Source organism: Apodemus sylvaticus, chromosome 1 (genome assembly GCF_947179515.1).
Source record: "Apodemus sylvaticus chromosome 1, mApoSyl1.1, whole genome shotgun sequence".
NCBI lineage: Eukaryota > Metazoa > Chordata > Mammalia > Rodentia > Muridae > Apodemus > Apodemus sylvaticus.
Window position 1 is genome coordinate 55477079 of NC_067472.1, and position 21670 is coordinate 55498748.

Sequence of the window (21670 nt, forward strand, 5' to 3'; positions counted from 1 at the left end):
TATGATCTGAACTGTGTGCTTGTCATGTCACTATAAACCCTCTGCTGGGAATTGGCAAGGGATATTTTTTTACCAAGATCCACCCCTAGTTTTGGAAAAAGGAACGCCAGGGCCTAAGTCCTAGACCATCCAGTAGGTAGGCAGTGGTAAACTTGAGTGCTGCAGAAAATGGAGGCACTGTAAATGTGTGAGTATAGGGGATGGGTGGTAGTACTAAGGATTAAGGTATTGCTGCAGTTTTCAGAATCCAGTGTACCCACAAAACATGTTTCTGAGGAATTAAAGCAGTCTCTGGTACTGAAGAGAGATGTGAGGGAGATAAGGGGTGGTGTGATGTTTGGCTTAGCAAAATCAATATGCGATGAAGTAAAAGAATTTAATAAGACAATGGGCAAGGCCACAAATGCTGTCTTGAGTTTGACCCAGGAGGGACACACAACCAGCATTCTCTAAAGCAATCAGGGAGAACATTAGTCAATAACTGATACACAGAGGCATCTGATGCATGAGATGTTTTGACAGGGAGGTGGGATCAATATCATCTTAGAAGGGTGACATTAGAGATTCAGGGACCACTTCTTCTATTATGTCTATAGCTAAGGTTGAGAACGTGGGATGTGTGCCCTCTCATTTGATCATGCTTGATGGGTGGCTGTGGTGAACACTATAGTAAAGTTTATCAATGACCCCATCTCCCATCTGAAGTGCCATGGGTCCTTAATTAGGATAAAAGACCCCCATTCAACATAAAAGGTAGAACACCCTCCTGAATATCCATCATGTCTCCTATAGAACCATTAAGGTTCTGGCCAACATCAACAGTAATCTCTAGTTTGATCATAGAGAAAGCAATAATAGAGGACAGGTGTTTTAGAAGTCTATTTAGGCGTTACAGGAATAAGTATCTCCTTTTGGCAACCAGCTGGTGAGCGGTCCCACCATGAGAGTAGTCTGGTTTAAGCATTAAATAGTTTTCCTAAACCTTTGAAATCTTAATTAACAATAACATCTAGGGAGAAAGGAATCAGGAACATTTTTCATCGCCTTACATCCTTTCTTCTGCCTTTAGCTTCTCTCTGAAACTTTCACATCCTCCACCTAACCATTTACCTAAGACTTGAGTAGTTATCACTGAGAGCAGTCACTGCAAAGCAAGCTCCTTTCAATCCTTTTGTTTTGCTCTGCTCTCTCTATCACAGTCAGGTGGCCCACATGACAGGAGAAAGACTTTGGCCTACACTCTGTGATGTGCCTGGGAGGCCAGCAAGGGGAAAGGTGTGTCAGATTGTGTGATTTGGAGGAGGGGAATGGTCAGCGAACCTGGGATCAAGTGAATGAGGAGTACTGGGGTAGCCTCTTTTACATGGTATGATGGTGTGTGTCTCTGTATTTCCACTTGTCACGTGCTAAGCACTGGCAGGATATCAGCACTGTCATCCCCATGACTCATCATCAGCCTTATATCTGTAAATATTTGTCCTTCCACACCTGATCAGACACTTGAAGGTCAGAGAGCCTTTTATGCTTAGAGGCAGTCTAGAATTGTATCAGAGATTATCTCACTGCTGATTGGTTTTTTAAAAAGATCTGACAGCCAATCACTGAGAGAATGATGCAAGGGAAGAGAGAAGAAGCAGGAAACTCAAGAGCAGACACTGAGGAAGCAGACAGTTACTGCAGCAGAGCAGAGAAAGGTATAGAGCTAGTCACATGGCGGGTCATAGGCTAGTTAGTCAGGTTAAGTTTAGATTAGACGGGAGACTGCCCACGCAAAGGCCTAAGCTTTAAACTCTATAAGAAGCCTGTACCATTATTTATACCACTGACAAGTCAGGCTATAGGGGAGTGCAAAAGAAATAGAGGCTTCCATTTTGGCTAGAAGGGATGGGACAGGGTACAACTAGGAAGGAGTGAGCAAGGCCAGGGCTAAGAGGCTGGTGAGGTTGCCCCACCACCCTGACAGTAGGGAGCAAGGAGATGTGGGTCCCTAAAACTCCCTCAGGACTAAGTAGATAGTTCTGGTGTCCAGAGAGAAGGAGATAGATCACCCAGATGTCACCCTGTGACATCTACTGAGGCTCCCTGTAAGAGATGCAGTGGTCAGGACAAGGAGCCCAGGGCCCCTTTGGTTGTCCATGGCCAGACCCAGGAAATCTGCTAAAGGATGATTTGGACTCCATGTCCCTCATGCTATGAGGGACAATGGGGGTCAAAACTACATTGCCTTTCTTGATGGTGCCTTGGGCATGATCTGGGTGGTTTACAAGGGTTTGGACAGGCCATGGGCCCAGTGACTCTCCTGACCACATTTGAAACAGGGACCCAGAGGTTCTCAGGCTGTGGGAGGCCTAGGAGGCTGCTAGTGTGGCCAGACAAAAGGCCTTTGCTAGCATCAGATATTTTCATTTCCAGGGTTTTTCATCTCTCCCACTGTAGACCTTAAAGGCCACCACTAAGACTGCTGCCTGTGGAGCCAGGGATCCTTTCTCTAGGACATTTAAGTTTGGCCCTAATATCAAGAAAACTCTGGAAAAAGAAGTAGGTCATAAGTTATTTTCCATCTGGGGTCTTGGAATCCCGATTGGTAAGGCAGGCTAGGAACTGAGATGGGTTTTCATGGTTGTCCTGGATAACCTCTTAAATTTTTTAATACTTTACCACTTTGAGGGCAGCCTTGCACAGGACAGGAGGTGAGTTATAAGTTGGTCTCTAGTCAGAATGCCCCCCAGAGTATTGTAGTTCTATTCAAGATCCCAGTCAGGGACCACCTCGGCCCACCACCTGCCCTGGGTGGGCAGCGTTAGTTTGGTAGATTTCATCTGCATGTGCTCTAGCTCAGTGTCAGAATTGTCTGCACTCCTCACAGAGAAGGCTGCTGGTGAGAACTGTGTGAATGTCATGGAAGGTGAGGTTAAGATTAGGTGATTTTGGAACTCTTTAATAAAAACAGAGGAATTCATGATGTGAGTGAGACGCCAGCCTCTCTTCTATCTGACAGAGATCACTTAGTAAGAAAGGGACATGAACCCTGAGGAGGCAGGGGGGAGTCCTATAGTCGAGGAGACATGTGTTCTGGGAGGACTAAGGGCTAACGGGCTGAAAGTGAGTGCCAGGGAGATTTGATCAGGGTGGACCATGGCTGAAAATGTCCAAGGATGAGGTCAGGAGAAGAGGGCCAGATGTAGCCTTAAAGACCTCCATTTCTGGGGTACCTTCCAAAAGTACCAAAGAGGTGCCGATCACTTCCTTGGACTCAGAAAAACATTTGCAGTGACCAAAGAGGAAACCTACCTAACTGTTGCTGGTGGATGGGGTGCTGAGTGATTGGCGAGCTGGGTTGGTTGACTGGAGATGAGGGATAGGGTCCCAGTACAGCTCAGACCCCACTGGGGAGCACAGACACCAGGAGAGGCTATCCGAGTTAGGGCACAAAATGTAAGTGTTACAGCTCCGAGAGAAAGGCTGCTATAAAGTGTTACACCTCTGCAGGGAAAGATATCCTGGCATCGGGAGCCAAGGAATACTACAAAGTCACACTGCACATCAAAACTCACACAAGAGATTTTGGGGGAGGGAAAAACTCAGGCCAGAAGCAGCAGGGAACTGAGGAGAAGGCAGGCTTTAGACAGGGTTTCTTGTGAGGAGTACCTTCCTAAGGTGGAGATTTCCAGGTTGGGGATTCGTAGGATTGCAGGTTCTGAGCTTGGACTTCTTACTCTGAGGGGCAGAGCTTGGCCATTTGCATCTAAAGGGGCTCGATCCAGCCATCAGACTGTTCTCTGGGTGAAGCCTGGAAGGTGAAGGTCCCTAGGGGCAGGGTGTGGACGCTCCCACATCTTGAGGGGCTTACACACTGGGCTCTAAGGCGCAAAGCTCAGAAAGCATCAGGACACATCAGACTGCCTTCACACAAGCGTAGAAACAAACGGTTGATTGAAAAGCATGGAGAACACGGGCACCTTGTTGCCCACAGCTCCCCACATCCTTTCCCAGTCCCTAGGCCCAGCACAGTGAATACCCTGGTGTTCTTACTTGGGGGAGCCAGGTGGATCACATATCCATCACCAACATAGATGGCCCAGTGTCTGTACATAGGGCGGAAAATCTCAATCAGGTCTCCAGGTTTGGGTTCTGGCTGCAAAACCAAGAACAGAACTATTAGCGATGGCACGAAACCCTGAGACTGGGGCAGGCTGGGTCACGACGATGCAGTCAGAAGTCCCCCCAATCAGCTCCTATAGGCAGATCCATGTGGATGCAGGCTCTGCAGGTCTGATGCTGGCTCACCTCACAAAGCCATGATTCAGGCCTTCAGGGAACACGCTGCCACCCCAACCCCAACTTCACCCAAACCCCTGCATGTGCTAAGACTAAGAACTGCAAAATGAGGGCTGAAGAGACACCTCGGCAATTAAGAGTGCTTACTGCTCTTGCAGAGAATCCAGGTTAGGGTCCCAGAACCACATAGTTATTCACAACCATCTGTAACTCTAGTTCCAGGGTATGCAATGCCCTCTCCTATCCTCTACAGGTAATTCATGAAGATAGTAGACATACATACATGCAAAACACATGAAATAAATGCACATGAAATAAATCTATAAAAGAAACCTGTAAGATGCATGATACTGTAAACCTGGTCAAAATTACACAGCTCAGAAGGCCACTGGCTCTAGCAGGGGACTTACTGTTTCAATAAATGGATACGTTGTCAAACTTCATTCCAAATATTTGTGTTTATGCACATAGATAGAAGCTTGTTCTGCAGTGAACAAAAGTTAACGGAGACACTTCCAGGTTAACAAAGTGCCGAGGATAAGTCCCTATGAGTGCCCAGCCCTAATGGGACATCCATGTCACCACCAACCCACCCACCCAAGGCTCAGAGGATGGAGAAGAACGCTATGAGATGTCTTCTGGACGTGCCATGGCCACAGCTATGGTCACCTGGATAATACTGACCAGAGCAAGCAGATGAGGCCAGTCAGTACTCCAGCAGGCAGCACTAACTGGATTTAGTGGGTTACCAAAAGCAGAAGAGGCAGAGAGAAGGAACATGAATGTGAGAAGATGTCATGTTGTGGGGAATGTCCAGGGGAGGTGGATATGGTCGAGATACACTGGTATGAAATTATTAAAGATGTTCTTTAAAAACTGCAAACCTAAAAGGTCTCTTAGTTAGCTTTGTCTATTTAGTGCCCTTGCTACAAACATTACTTACTGAATTCTTGCTCAAGGTGCTGAAGCAGAAAGATCAAGAATTCCAGATTAGGGTTAAAGAAACGGTGGCGCACACCTTTAATCCCAGCATTCTGGAGGGAGAAGCGGGTGGAGTTTGAGGCTAGCATTTGTGGAGTTTGGTCTACAGAGCCAATTCTAAGCCAGGAAAAACACACAGAGAGAGAAACCAGGAAAAACACACAGAGAGAGAAACCTTATGACCACCCCCCACAAAAAAACAAACAAAAAAAAAAAAAAGAAAGGAAGGAAAAGAAAGAAAAATAGCTCAGCAGTTAAGAACACTGACTGCTCTTCCAGAAGACCCAGGTTCAATTCCCAGCACCCACAAAGATGTTTACAACTGTGTAACCCCAGTCCAAGGAGACCTGATGCCCTTTTCTGATCTCCCCAAGCAGCAGGCAGCCATATGATATACAGATAAACATACAATCAAAATACTCATACACATAAGTAAATAATTTTAAATGTTTCCTATGCTAGCCTGACCAAATAATGAGACTCTGTCTCAAACCTCCTTCCTCACCCTCACCCCACCCACCTGCCCCCCCAAAAAAAACCTTACTACAATGACAAAAAGGTCATATAAATATAACAGTCCTGCCTGCAAAATATTTAGTTATTTACAAAATAATAAGTAAAAGATCATACCCCCAAAGCTCCACACCGTATAATTTTCTTTATGTGGCATCCCTAAGTTAGTATAAATATTATAGGACAGAAAACTGATCAGCACTTCTGGGGCCCTGGGGTGCGGAAAGGCACCACGAGGAAGGAGCACAGGGGATGCTAAGGGCATTAAACGGTTCTGTAGGTTGTCTGACTTTTAGTTTCTTCCTTATGTACAATGTAATGTAATCACATTCCTCAGGCCCACCAATGTCTCTTGCTCCCCCTTCCCCGATGACCTCCTTCCCTCCTAGCTAGTCCCTTCCTATCTTCATGTCTTCATTTTGTGCAGGCCTCCCTCAGCTGCTCTGTGTTCTTGATGTAGTGATCATGGCGTGTCCAAAGGACAGTGATTCACAGAGCTCCCCATCCTCTGGCTTGTACAGCCTCCCCACTCCATCTTCCTCAGTGCCCCCTGGTCTTTGGAGTGAGTAATGCAGGTGATGGACTGAGGACTCAGTAGTCCCTTATCCTCAGCACTTTGACCAGGTCTGAATCTCTGCTTTGCTTGACACCCAGTGACTTAAGGCTGTGAATATCCTGTACCTTGACTGGGACAATAGTTGACTTGTATGCATTTATCAAAATGGAACTACATACTTTAAAAGTGAGTGTAATGCTACACACCTTTAATCCCAGAACTCAGCAAAGGCAGGTAGATCTCTGTGAGTTCAGGGACAGCCTGGTTGAGTTCTAGGTCAGCCAGGACAACATAATGATACCCATGCTACAGTCCACAGAGCCAACGAAGCTAAGTAACAAGGAAGGCCCAAGGGCGGATGCTTGAAACTCACTCAGAAGGGGAAATAAAATAGATTGGAGATGAAGGAAGGGAACTAGGGAGGAAAGGGGGCGGCAAGGGGGAGGGGTGGAAATCAGGTGTAGGGAGGGAAGCTGGAGAGGGCTGGGTGAGAGAGGAGAAATCTGAGGCGAATCATCTCTAGCATGAGCCGGGAGACCTGAGAGTGGAGAGGCTCCCAGAATTCTATGGGAGTGACCCTAGCTGAGACTTCTAGCAGCTGGGGATACGGAGACTGAAGTGGCCTCCTCCTCTAGAGGAGGCAGGAGGACATCAACCCACCCACAAAACCTTCAACCCAAAATTTGTCCTGCATACAAGATGTGCAGGAATAAAAATGGGGCAGAGATTGAGGGAATGTCCAACCAATGACTGCTCAACTTGAGACCTGTTGAGACTTGCTTTTCTTAACATAACTGTAGCCATTTTGTATTTAGTTTCCATATTACTTACAAGGTGAAATTAAGTTCATCCACTTTTTAGGAGTTATTACTTTAACAGACACTGAAGAATGTTATTAATAAGCCAAAAAGTCATGGTGGAATTACTTATGCTGTTGTCTCAGTGCCTGGAACTCCCGGTTCACTACCTATGCCTCCCCTTTTACTTCACCTAGGACCACCAGTTAGCCAAAAACGTTGTACCACTTTGCACCTCACTGCTTGCCTTTAAACTTTTGAACCTGGCTTTTCATATTAAAAGCCTGCTCTGTGTACACACTGGTGCCACATTTAGGCTCTGAGTCGTTTTTTTGTGGTTCTGATCGATCAGTTTTGGAATATGAGTTCAATAAACTATTCTTGCTTAACTGAGATCGATGTTCATATGGTTTGTACGGCGATTCCTGAACCTCAACGAGACTCCCACCCCATGGGAGAGAGCTAACCCCTGACACTATTCATGATACTCTACTGCGCTTGCAGACAGGAGCCTAGCATAACTGTCTTCTGAGAGGCCTCACCCAGCAGCTGATGGAAACAGATGCAGAGACCCAGAGCCAAACATTAGGCAGAGCTCTGGGAGCCTTGTGGAAGTGTGGTAGGAAGGACTGAGGGATCTGGAGGGATCAAGAACACCACATGAACACCTACAGAGTCAACTAACCTGAGCCCATGGGGCTCACAGAGACGAAACACCAATAAAAAAGCAAGCATGGGCTGGACCCCTACACATTTGTAGAAGATGTGCAGCTTGGCCTTCATGTGGGTCCCCTAACAATTGGAGCAGGAGCAGTCTCTGACTCTATCTCCTGCATTTGGATCCCCTTCCCCTTGCTGGGCTGTTTGTCTGGCCTCTGGGAGAGAATGCGCTTAGTCCAACAATGCGCCAAGGCAGCATAGTGCCCATGAGGAAGCCCATGAGGAGCTTCCTCTTCTCTGAAGAAAAGGGCAGGGCAGAATGGGCAGAGGAGTGGAACAGGGAGGAGAGGAGGGGGCTGAGATCAAGGTGTACGAGGAATAAACAGGTAACAGAAGACAGAGAAAGCGAGACACGAAAAGAGAACCAAGGAACCAGAGAACTGACGCCGTGGTTAAAGGCACCTACTGCTTCTGCAGATAACCCAATTCTGGTTCCCAGTACCCACATCAGGCAGCTCACAGCTGCCTTAACTACAGTCTCAGGGAGCTGAGTGGTCTCGATTCCACAGGCTCTAATCTTCAAGTTAACAGGTTTTGCCTACTTGGTCAACAATTGTTCTCTCTCTGATACAACAGAATTGAGGAGCTGCAACAGAGACTGTACAGCCTGCAAACCCTAAAGTGTCGGGCCTGGGCGATATCCCAGTAAGCAAAGTGCTTGCTTTGCTTGACAGCATCCACATGAAACAGTCAGACAGGGTGATGTGTGCTTGCCACACACAGCTCTGGGAGGAAGATGGAGACAGGCGAATCTTGAGTTTGCTGTCTAAGCAACAGAACATCATTGTCAGCCCACTCTAGGCCAGAAAGATGCTGTCTCAAAAAATTCTGACACCAAAGAAACAATATCCAGTTATTATGAAGTTCTGTGGAGTTTTTAAAGGCTACAAACCACAATTGTCTCGACTCTAGGGATTTCTTTTGCTACATGAGGTTGTATCATGGTGTTGTTGTTGTTGTTGTTGCTATTGCTGTTGTTTGGGTTTGTTTGTTTGATGGATTGATTGTTTGAGGAAGCAGCAGTTAAGCAAGATTATAGACACAGAATGAGTTGTCCATTAATATTTATGAATCAGGTGTCTCTGAGATCAGTTTCCTCTTAGATTGCTGTCAAGATTCAGATGGGCCATGGTCTGGGCATCCTGTGGTTAACAATCTGTCAGGTCCTACTAACTCCTAGGTTTTTCTTTTTGAATAGTAACTTAGTTTGAAACCCAGTTTCAAATGGAGCTAGTTTTTAAACATTATATTATCTTCTGGCCTGGAAACTGTATACACAAACACACACCAACAGTAATTTTAAAAAATAAATAAATAAACAGTATGAAAAGATGGCTCAGCAGTTAAGAGTGCATACAACTGTTGCAGGTGACCCAAGTTTGTTCCCAAGCACCCACACCAGGTAGTTCACATCAAACACACACACAATTAAAAATAAAATAAATATTAAAAAATATAACCTAAAAGTTTGTTATCTAGCCTTGTGGAGAAAAAAATTGCTGCTTTGATGGACCAGCCTCCCTCCATCTTAAAGTTAAAGGCCATTTTGTTATAAGGTCAAAATAAGTTCATTTCTTTCTGGAATTTGACATGCTCCCCACCCTATGGAGTTTGACTCATATCTCAGACAAAGATAAAATGGCCTGGTGGTGGTGGTTGTGGTATATACCTTTAATCCCATCACTTGGGAAGCAGAAGCAGGAGGATCTCTTCAACTTTGAGGCCAGCCTGATCTACAGTTCCAGGACAGCCAGGGCTACACAGGAAAACCCTGTCTTAAAAAAACAAACAAACAAACAAACAAACAACAACAACAACAAAAAAACCTGCAAGCTAATCTGTCAAATAATCTAATCTGCTGTCTGCTTCTGTAAAACTTGCTTGCCACATCCTTTTGTCACCAAATTCCTTTGAAAATCTCCAGTTTACTCTTTTATAGGTAAAAAGTGTAAACTATAAAAGGCTTGAAAACTTAACCCACACCTCTATTTCAAGTCAGTCCTGTGCGTAGAGAATAAAGCTCCCTTTATCCTCCCTTTATCGGCTTTAATTTGGGGGGAGGGTTTTATTCTCACTCGGTGGGATCAACATTCTTGGAGGACCCAGCGAGTTTAGGCCTCCAAACTCAATCCAAAGACCCCTCCCTCCAGTCCTCTGGGACTGATTCCCCTTGGGGCGCACACCCTGGTGAAGTTACAAGCCCAGGGATGGGCTTTCGGTTCCACAGACTACCAAGGTGAGGGTCTGAGGAGGCCTCCGTTGATGAGTCATAGAAAAGCACCCCTTCTATAACGTCTCCCGGTTCTGGTGGGATCCCTTCCAGAGACTGCAAGGTGCCTAGCAAGGTATATGTTGAATTTCCTGTTCAGGGCACAAGCAAGACATTGCTTTGCCATGAAGGATTTTGCCACCTGGTCCTTAGTCCCTTATATCTCGCTCTGCTTTTTCGCTTGTCTCTTCTGTTTCTTTATCATAAGTCTTCCACTGTCTGAGCCTGGGGCAACTGGGCACACAGTATAGGCAGCAAGACTAAAAAGCCTGACTCTCCTTTGAGTTGTGTTTTAAGGAACTTTGACAAACTTCAAACTTCAGAATTATGAATATCTGATTGCCAAGATTGGCCTCCAACTCTCCTGTGAGCTGGAGTGACTTATTATATTCAGGGTTAAATGGCCCCCAAAGGGCATCTTTGACTCCCAGGTAGCCTGGGAAGTGGCCAACACTTGGTTTTTCTGGCCACCAAGACCACAATGGATATATTCTACCCTGGACAGAAGCAACATTCAGTTTGCCCCGTGGATAAAGGTTTGTATGGTCCAGACCCTGGTCATAGCAAAGAGGACTCCGCAGAGACTCCAGGCTGGGGGCCATCAGGGCGGTCGCAGTGGACAGGCAGATTTGGTTTCCTCCCCCAGGCAGCTCGGGGAGGAAGCTCTGCATCCTCCTTCCTACAGCCTGCAGCTTCTGTTTCCACTCCTATCCCCAAGCAGAAGCAAGTCCACCTTCAGCCTCCCCGTGCCCCGGTCAAACCGCAGCTTGTTTCCATTTGATCCCTGACACAGAAGGACTCCAACCCCGGTCCTTCTCTGCAGGCCCCTGAAACACAATACCTGTATGTTCGTTCCATTTACTACTGCAGATCTTTACCACTGGGAACTAGAATCCCACTTTCGACACAGACCCTAGTTCTTCGATTTCCCTGATTGATTCTGTTTTCTTTAACCGCCTCCCAACCTGGGCTGACTGCCCACAAATTCTCTGTACTCTCTTCACAATGGAAGAGAAGGAAAAAGTCCTAGCAGAAGCAACTATGGTGCTGCCTGGATTAGACACTCTTGACAACGACCAGAGATGGCAACAATTGACACGACTTTACCCAGGAGGCTGTACTGGGGCTATGGGGCAGAGGAAGGTAGGAGGTCACTCTGTGGCTACCACCAGGCTCTCAGTGACAGGCGGGCAGCTTACACCTGCACAAAGCAGCTGATGTAAAACAGGGCTCAGATGAACTGCCTTCGGCGTTTCTTGAGCCCCTCCTGGAGGCAAACTTATACACTTCTATACCATATAACCCTATAGATCCAGAGGACCCAGAAAACCTCAAGGTGACTAACTTGGCCTTTGTAACTCAGGTGACCACAGCTGTGTGTAAGAAAATCCAAAAGATAGGCAGATTTTCAGGGAAAAAAATAGATCAAAATTATTAGAAATATCCCAAAAAGTGTTTGTCAAGAGAGACAAGGAAGACTTGCTAATAAAAGTAAATAAATCGGGCCACTGCGGCAGCACTGGATGCTCCTGGCACTCTCAGCCCTGGACAAGCCGCCCTCAAGTAAAAGAAAAAGCCCCTACACATGGACCGATGTGCTTACTGCAAGGGATTGAGACCAGAAACATGAATGCCCCCAGCAGAAACAGGTAGTCCCTCAGTCAATTCCCATCCTGTCTCTGAAAAAATAGGAGGGGCCTGGCTCCTTCAAACTAGGCCTCTGGGAGCAGATGGTAACCTTCTCAATTGGAGGCCAACCTATAAACTTCCTGGTAGACATGGGAGCATTATTCCGTGTTACAGAAGTCTCTGGAAGCCCTTAATAAAAGAACAATAGAAGTACAGGGGGCTATAAGGGAAATTAAAAAATATAGTTGGATCACAAAAGAGATTGTGGTTTTTTGGTCCTGTTTGATGAGATCAACAAATTTCTGTTATAAAAGGACACAGCGATCCCAGGAGCCCAGCGGAGGGGACATGGACTGGATTAGCAGAGACCACTCAGATGCGCAAGCAGGGCTGCCCTTTCCAGAATGGTGCTCAGGAAACCCCTAGCCATCACAGTACCCTGCGCAGCACAGACAGGAACAGTGACAAAGCTGATACTATGTGCCCACGGGATTTCAGAACAAAGCACTTTTATTTCCCACAAAAGAGGGCTGCAAAGCAGCTATTTTCCTTAGCAAGCAAGTTGAGGAATTTCTGGCCTCTGAAATTCATTTTGAAAAACAACTCCAACTATCTCATTGGTAGAAACAGATTAAATATATCCTATATATACATGTACATTGGATCTTTAAAGAGAACAATGTGAATGTATGTGACTAAGCACAGAAACAAAAAAAAAACAAAAACAAAAACAACAAAAAAAAATACTTTCAAAAAAGCAAACTGAAGCCAGAAGTGGTGTTTAATCCCAGCACACAGGAGACAGAAGCAGGTGGAGCTCTATGACTCTGAGGCCAGTCTGGTCTACAGAATGAGTTCCAGGACAGCCAGGGCTACATTTTTAAAAAGCAAGTAGAAGTGAGTGGTGCATGTTTTTGGTCCCAGCATTCTGGGAGGCAAAGGCAGGTGGATCTCTGTGTGTTCAAGGCCAGCCTGGTCAGCAAAGCAAGTCCAGGACAGCCAGAGTTACACAGAGAAACACTGTCTCAAAAAAGAAGGGGGGATTGAAGCACTGGAGATGTAGCTCAGTTGGCAGAGCACCTGTGAGGCATGTACAAAGGCCATAGGTTCAGTCCTCTGCACTGCATAAAACCACGTGGTGGTGCACGCCTGTAATCCCAGCATCCAAGAGATGAAGGGGGGTGGAGGTGCACACCTGTAATCCCAGCATCTGAGAGATGAAGGCGGGGAGGGGGGCGTAGAAGTTCAAGGTCATCGGCGGTACCTTGGAGGCCAGCTCGGGCTCCATGAGACCCAATCTCAAAAAATGCCTCTCTCACCACAAAAGTGAGTTGAGACATGATGAGGCTGGGCTGTAATTCAGTGGTAGGCGCTTGCTGAGCAGGCCTAAGGGCCTGGGTTTAAGCGCCAGAATCACCATCGCCCCTAATTTCTGCTTAATGTACACTTTTACACACTTGTAATAAAAATGAATTATATATTATGCACAATCTAAAAAAAATACACCAAACTATGGGCTAGTCCCTACAGTGACTGATAGAATTGCGGGAACTTGTATGTTTTATTATTTGATTCTTAGATTTTTATTTTTACTGTAAATTACTTTGAAAATAAAAATTTTAAAGATCTGTGTGTATGTGAGCCCACATATGTATTATGTATCTGTGTCTGTCTGAGTGTTCATGTGTGTCTCTATGAATGTTCATGTGTGTCTTCATGTGTGTTCATAGGCATGTGTCTGTGTGTGTTCATGTATGTATGCATTCATGTGTTTGTGTGTCGTGTGTTATGGTTGTGTTCATATGTATGTCTGTGTCTGTGTGTGTTCATGTATATATGTGTTTGTGTATGTCTGAGTTTGTGTTCATGTGTGTATGTTCATATGTATGTCTGTATGTCTATGTGTGTGTTCATGTGTGTGTATGTGTGTATGTTTGTGTATGTGTGTATGTTCGTGTGTGTGTGTGTGTGTGTGTGTGTGTGTGTGTGTGGTCATGTGCGTACAGAGCCCAGAGGTCACCATCAGATGAGGTCCTCGCCTTATCTTTTGAGACAGAGGCTGTCACTGAACCTGGAGCTCACTGATCCAGCTGCGGGCCCAGGAGCTCCGGGGCTCTGCTCGCCCCACCTCCCCAGTGCTGGGACTGCAGGCACCTGCCATTGCAAACATTTTTTTATGGGTTCTGGGGATCTGAACTCAGGCCTTCAGCTTATACAGCAAGAGCTTTGCTGACTGTGCCATCTTTCCAATCCCATTATTAAAAAAAATAATAATAATAAGTGAGAAGAAAATGCTCACTTATTGAATGCTTGGGTTTTTAAACTGAAAAATGTAGATACCATCTGTTACCAACCCCTCATGAAACTCTCAATTAGGATTATTCATTTTTTGTTGATTTTCTAGCATTCAAAATTGTTTAAATAGCTGGGCAGTGGTAGCACACACCTCCTACCACTTGGGAGGCAGAGATAGGTGGATCTCTGAGTTCAAGGCCAGCCTGGTCTATAGAACTAGTTCCAGGACAGCCAGAGATACACAAAGTAACCATACTCAAAAATATATTTAAGTAAATGTTTTGATTTTGGTTTTGTTTGAATGAGAGGAGGGTAAACAATATTCAACTTAGAATCAGAAGAAGGGAGAAAACACCTTGAGACTTGACATTCTGGAAAGATGACTTAATGGCTAAAAACACTTGTCCTGCAAACCTGCTGACCTGAGTTCAATCCCCAGACCCCTTTATAGAAGGAAAGGAATCAACTCCCAAAGACTGTTTGATTTCCACACGTGCACCATAGCACACAGGCCCAGAGAGAGGTGGGGGATGGAGGATAAAATAAATACATAAAATAAAGGTAACATTTTAAATATTTTTTTAAAGAAAGCTGGTGTGTGGTAGCTTGGAGCACACGAGAGGAGGCCATGGTAGGTTGGAGGGTCAAAGCTGCCATGAGGGGGGTGGGGAGGAAGTCAATTATCACCTGCACACAACAGAAAGCCTTTGACTCTTGTGTTGACTGACAGCCGCCAAGAGTAAGGCCTGGGATGCATGAGGCGCTGCTTGTCGTAGGGCAGGTTTCTAAACGGGCACCCTGACTAGGAAGTGGTCCTACACAGGGCACTGGAGAAAGCAGGAGAGACACTGATGGCTCTAAACCAATATAAAGTAAACCAATCGGTTTGCATTTTCTAGAAATGTCAAAGGCAGAAAAAGCTCCAGGATCTCTGAGAATCATGTTTAACTTGTCAGGAGGGATTGTTTTAGTCAACGGTTCATTTATTTTTTTTTATGATTTATTTATGTCTATTTATCTTCCTCCACTCAACCAACCATCAGTTTTTTTTTATTCAGTAATGGTCTTTTAAATGTGCAAGGCACTTCCATGCCTCAGCTCCCTGAGGGCTAGGTTACAGGCTGAGCTGCTAGGCCTGGCTACTGATGGCTCTGTTTAACTCAAGCTGGATTTAATTTTAGAAACAGTGTAGTGGTTATGCTTAAGGATCTGTGTTCAAGCCAAGGCTCAATTACTTACCACAGAGCCCTGGACAAGTTTATCCAAATTGTCCCTAGGCCTCACTCTCATCAACCTTGAAATGAGGACAGTTATATATAGAACCTGATTCAAAGTGTGATTCTGAGGATTAAGTCAAAACTATAAAACACTGGGTGGAGGAGGAAATAGCTCAATAGATAAAGTGTTTGCCACCCAAGCACAAAGGTCTGAATTTGATCTCAAGTTTAAAAAAAAAAAAAAAGCCAGAGTGTTGTGGTGTAGTGTGGTATGGTGTGGTGGCAATACTTGCCTTTGATCCTGACACTCTAGAGACACGCTCTAGAGACAGTGGATCTCTGTGAGTTCCAGGCCAGCCAGAGCTACACAGAACAGAAAAGCAAACTGGAGTGAGTAAAGCACCTGCTATGTAAATGAACCAAGTCCACCTCAGTCTAGCCTGTGCAAAAAGCCAGCTGAGATGCCATAAATCTAAGTCCAGCACTCTGAAGCGAGAAGGAGGCCGAGAGGGAGAAGGTGCCAGAACAGGCCAGCTACCCTGGAGCACTCTGCATAGTGGAGGAAGCAAGAGAGAGCTTGCCTCAGCAAGGTAGCAGGTGGGAGGTAACTCCTAAGAGCAGCTCTCTGGCCTCCACCTGTGCATTACAGCGCATGGCCAGCCAGGGATGCCTAACTGGGGTTTCCCAGACAAACAAAAATCCCAGTCCCTTCTCGCCTCCAAAATAGTGAATGGAGAAATGCCTCTGTGGTTAAGAGCACTGGCTGCTCTTAGGAGGACGTGGGTTTGATGCCTAGCACCCACATGACAGCTCACAACCATTTGTAACTCAAGTCCCAGGGAATCTGAAGCTCTCTTCTGGTTCTGTGTGCACTGCCTGCACATATTATACAGACATATATGCAGTCAGAACATCCACACAAATAAAATCAAATCAAAATGAAAGGGACAGCACCCAAAACTGTCCTCTTGCCTCCCAGTCTCCTGATGCACACTGCATGACTGACTACACACTGCATGATGCACACTGCATGACTGCACACTGCATGAACGTGCATATGCGCACTGTTTTACAAACGTGACCCGCACAGATGACATGCTTAGGAATCAGCAGCTTTGTCCCTGCCAAGGCCGGAAGCTGTCCGTTTGCCTCATGTAGAAACAGCAAGGACACTGTGGTAATTATGAAACCCAGCCTTAGAGAATTCTCTTCCCTGATCCTGGAAACCACCTGCCCCAAGAAATATGAAAAATTCTTGAGCAGGCCTTTCACTTTTGATACTGAGAAAAATGTCTGGGAACTTGTGAAAAACAAAAGAAGTCTGGGCCTTGCCAAGATCGGAAAGTTTCTATACCAAGGTTTGAGAAAAGAAAATCCAAGGAACTAGAAGTTCCCCCAGAAACACACCAGTCACCCAGGGAAACCCAGGGAAAACATCTGGAATCGATCTCTGGGAAGTTTCTGATTAATCGGGACTCCAAGTACAGTTTCTGTAAGAAATAAGTGTGATAATGGCAGAGCACTAGAGAACCACTTAGACCTATAAGTAAATGCTAGCCTATGCTGTAGGCTAGGTGGGCACCAGGAAGGGTACAAAGGATAAGGAAGAGTCTGACAGCCCTGACTTCCCAGCCTCTGGGCCAGAGAAATGTAGACTTACCTGGTGTGACACATTAGCTTTTCTTATGCCCTACCCAGGCTGCCTAGTCAGTCAGAGAGGGCTAGCAACAATTCCAGCGTGCACCCATCTCAGAAGCACTAATGCCCCAAACATTCTGGAGAAAGAAGGACCACTTGTCTGCCTAGGCTCACCAGCACCAAACCTCAGGCCTAGTCTCCTCCAGGGTAAACCTGCCCCTTTGTTTGAGAACAGCCCCACCGCCCCCAGCTCACACACCACCAACAAGCCTTACGGGAGCATTCACCAGTTAACCTGGAATCCTTATAACAGCATCTTTTTATAGATGAGAAAAATGAGTTCCAAGGCGGGAGTGAACTTACCCAAGGCCTCAGCGGTGGTCCGGCAGCCATGGCTGTATTCTACCACAGACCTGCCTGGATCTACGGACCCGGTGGTAAAGCAGACAGTGTGGTATGAAACCCTGAAAGAGCTTTCTGTCGAGTGCACAGAGAAAGCCTGCCCGTCTCACACTGCAGAGGCCAGCTTCAGCTTTGGTACCAGCTCTTTTCTAAACCGTAGCCAGCTTCAAAGTCTAGTAATAGATAAGGTAAGTAAAAGAGAAAGAGCTTGAGGGCCTCCTCCCTCACACTCTGCAGAGCAAGCTGTTCCTGTTTCTAGGGTCACGGCCCAGCTGTTGCTTGGGTTTTGGATTTGATTTCGTTTCTCATTGTTGGTGACGGTTTATTTTTGTTTTGTCATTGTTGATAGTGCTGGTGGTAGTGGACTTCACTCATTTATTTTTGAGATGAGGGTCCTGCTTTAGCCCAGCTCCAGCTCCACCGGTCACCTCCCCAGTAGAAGAATTATATTTGACCATACCTAGCTCTACAGCTCTCATAGACAGAATGACTGTAATAAATAAGTAAAAGTGACCAGTGTCCACATCTACCCTGATCTAGACTGGCCCGGCATGCTGATGGCCAGGAGTGGAGCAGCTCCACCAGCATCCAGCCTGGGGCTGGCCTCCTCAGAGACTGATGGTCTGGGAGAGGGACACTGCCTACCCCTCCATCCCCTCTCAGCTCCGGGACTGAAGATGCAGCCTGCAGGACCAGAAGCATCTTCTGCTTGAGAAGCATCCTCTTCTCTCTCCTTTCTTTGTACCCTAACTAGCTCCACAGAGAGTCCCAGAGGTCAAGCTCAGATTAAAAAGCAGTAAGACCTGGCTTGGTGGTGCACGCCTTTAATTCCTATACTTGGGGGGAAGAGGCAGAAGGATCTCTTTGAGTTTGAGACCAGTTCGGTCTATGTAGTAGATTCTGAGGCAGCCAGGACTATGTAGGGACGCTGTCTCCAATAAATAAATAAATACACGCGATAACAATGAAAAAAGAAAGCAACCTTTGCAGTCTGAGCTCAGGACAGAAAGGCACACTGGCCTTTCAGGCCTGAGGTTTTACTTTTAGTTCTCATTTCCAGGAAACACATTCAAAGTTCAGAATTACAGTGGGTAGAGGTGAAAGAAACTTTCATCCAAACCTCCTATCCGGTTAGGAAGTTGAGGGCAAGGAGAGATCCGGGCTGGGCTGGCGTTCCCTGCTGCCTCCTCCCCCGAGCCCTGCCCAGCTGGCTACTGGCCACTTGCCCACCACCCCGAGCCCTGCATTTTCAATTTGAGTTAGTGGTTTTGTTTTGTTTGCTTTTTCCTTTTTTCCTTTATGTGTATGCTTTTTTTTTTTTTGACTGCATATGTCTGTGGATCACGTGTGTACAGCACCCTTGAATGCTAGAAAGTGGTGTCAGATCACTTGGGATGTGAATTACAGCCGTTGTTATCTGGGCTAACATGTGCGTGCTGGGAACTGAATCCGCATCCTCTGGAAAAGCATGGTGCTCCTATCCACTGAACCATCTCTTAAGCACTGGTTTTTGTTTTGTTTTGTTTTGTTTGTTTGTTTGCTTGTTTTTGGGTTTGTGTGAGACAGGGTGTCTCTGCAAAGCCTTGGTTGCCCTGAAACTCACTCTGTAGACCAGGCTGGTCTCAAACTCAGAGATCCACTTGCCTCTGCCTTCCTAGTGCTGGAATTACAGGCGTGCGCCACCAACCACCGGGCAGTCCTGTTTTATTTTGTTTGAGACAAGGTCTCTCTACAGAGCGGAGGACAGCCTCCGGCTCTGCATCCCCACCACACCTTCATCCACAGCCCTGTAGATGAGGTGGTTATACACTGTGAGCTGAGCGCAAGAGAAAGTGAACAGTCTCTGCCTGAGAAGAGAGGATTCGTCAGTGAGATTCCATGACTTCCATATAAGCCTGCAACTGGTGTATATTTATTTCTTACTCTTTTAATTAAAAAAAAAATGTGGGGGCAACAAGTGAGGTAGCTTATCAAGTAAAGGGGACTTTGCCAAGCCTGAGGACCTGAGTTCAAATTCCAGTCCAAATAGCGAAGAAGAGAACTAATTCCTGCAAACAGCTCTGTGACTTCCATGTGCTTGCCATGACCTATGCAGGCCCCCCAAAACACACACACACACACACGCACGCACGCACGCACGCACGCATGCATATACACAAATATGCTTTTTAAATTGTCTACTACAAGAAAATAAAATCAAAGAACACACGTTTACAGTCAAACCCACAACTGAGACAGCGTGTATTCCTCAGTCAGTTCCCCATGGCTCAACAGAGCCCAAGCTTTGCACGCAGCTCACAGTGCTAACTTCTGTGGTCTTGGGGCTTCCTGAGTTCAAACAAACAAACAAACAAAAAGAAAAACCAGCCTGGCCTCACAGTACCAGGAACAGAAAGTGCAACCTGGAGGGACTCTCAGGCTGTTATGAGAACTGTTGGGTTTTAAGTGGTGTTCTTACTTGGGAACAGAATAAATTTGAACTTGATTATAATCCCACAACAGCTGGAGCACAATCCCAAGCGGGTTGTCTGCAAAACCCTGAACCAAGTCAACAGAGTGCTGTTAAAGTGAAGAAGGCATTTACCAGGTTCTGATCTCAAGACACCATGGCTTAACAGGAGGCCAGGGCTGGAGTGTGGCTCAGTCGGGAGAGTGCTTGCCTGGTGGACAGGAGGGCTTCCTTCGCAAAATTGGGTATGGGGCCTCACACCTATAATTCCAGCACTAAGAGGTGGAGGCAGGAAAACCAGATGTCAAAACCTGTCCTTGCTAAATAGCAAGTGTGAGGTCAGCCTGGGCTATCTGAAGCCTTGTCTCAAAAACAAAAACAAAACAAAAACCAGAAAGAAAAGAGAAGAGGGGCGGAGGGAAGAAATGAAGGAAAAGCCAGAGCTGAGTATTTGCTGGCAGCAGGGATGCCCATAAGTCAGCTGACAAGACCAAAACAAGCAGATTCAACTTCGGCCCAGGAACCACCCAGGGCCCCCAGCTCACCCCTCTGCCGCCTGCTATTGAGCCTGTTTCAAGCAGGGTGGCTTCCAACCTGCCCACTTCCACAAGTGCTGACGCTCAACAGGTGGCAGCTGACCCACAGCCCACACCTGATCCCCCAAGGGTTCACAGTGTAGCTCCCCCCACTACAAAGCCCCTCTCTTCAAAACAGCAAGTCAGACCGGAGAAGCCAAGAGTCACCATTAAAACACCGCCCCCATCCCTGACCCACCCTTGCTTCTCACCCCGTACTTACTAGCATTTTCCAGGATGTGTGAGGCTCAACCTCAGCTTAGCAGCAACGTGGACACCTAAGACACAGAGGGAGCAGAGCTCATGATGTCTCTCTAACAAGAAGCAGGGTCCCCAAGTCTCCAGGAGCAGGAGGGCTTTGAGCAGGACCCTCCAGAAACTCCTACCAAACTCCCCCAACTTTCTCGCTCTCCTGCTCTGCGCTTGCCCTTGAATAGACAAATCCCTCGCTGTAGGGCAGAACCGCTCACGGGATCCCGGGGCGACAACAGGGGCCCCGGCCAGGCATTCGCGCGCCCCTGGCTCCTTTTCTCCGCGCACGGCGGCGGATGCCAGGCGGGTGGCAGCTACTCACCTGACTTGTTTACGCCTGACGAACCGCTCTCCGCCTCCCAGACAGCCCCAGGGACCCGCAGAGGCATCCGGGCTTCTTACCTTTGCTTAGATCCCAAAAAGCAGCTTTCCAACCTCCTCACGGCCCCAAGTAGGCAAGTGGAGGCCAGCACAATGGGGACCGGCTTAATGGCCGCGAGTCCAGGCCGCGCCGGGTCACCCCGCCCCTCCTCCTGTAACTGGCTAATGAGAGCTTCGCCAAGGGCCTGCCACTACTCCGTTGTCACTTAGATGTCTCCCTCCCGCTGCATTCCTGGCCTCTCGGCTCCTCTCTGCCCCAGATTCCGGCCCTTGACAGCCTATACACACCCCTCTGTCAGTCTGTAACGTGTAAGAACATGTCCTGTCGCATTACATTTAATCTTTGTACATGAATGATACTAAAAGGCTATTCTTCCAGAGTGGCACATGCCTGAAATCCTAGCATTTGAGAAACTGAAGCAGGAGGATTGCCATGAGTTTAAAGTTAAAAGTTAGCCTGAGCTATCATTTGAAATCTTCTCTCAATAATAATAATAATAATAGTAATAGTAATAATAGCCAGGTGTAGTTGTTTATGCCTTGTTTCCTGCACTCAGGAGGCAGAGGCAGGCCCAGCTCTGTGAGGCCAGTTCTGCATAGTGGATTCCAAAGGTGCCAGAACTATGTAGAGAGACCTCGCCTCAAAAATCCAGAATATAATAATAAATAAGAACAACAATAGTAATATGGGGGTGAGGAGATGGCTCAGGGGTTAAGA

At 46.6% G+C, this 21670-nt stretch overlaps 1 protein-coding gene across 4 annotated transcripts in view; it reads right to left on the reverse strand.

The window, feature by feature from the left end:
• Positions 1 to 21106, reverse strand: part of Plaat3 (phospholipase A and acyltransferase 3) — a 33993-nt gene extending 12887 nt beyond the window's left edge. Inside the window, exons 1-4 of one of the 4 annotated variants that reach the window (XM_052190715.1) lie at positions 20974 to 21106; positions 20543 to 20597; positions 17257 to 17468; positions 4033 to 4135 (exon numbers count right to left, since the gene is read on the reverse strand). In XM_052190715.1, the coding sequence (XP_052046675.1) occupies positions 4033 to 4135; positions 17257 to 17286 (133 nt within the window). In that variant the 5' untranslated portion in view covers positions 17287 to 17468; positions 20543 to 20597; positions 20974 to 21106. Of the gene's footprint in view, positions 1 to 4032; positions 4136 to 17256; positions 17469 to 20542; positions 20598 to 20893 lie in introns of all 4 variants that reach the window. The other 3 variants (XM_052190720.1, XM_052190722.1, XM_052190721.1) reach the window with 3 other exon arrangements.
• Positions 21107 to 21670: the final 564 nt, after the last annotated feature.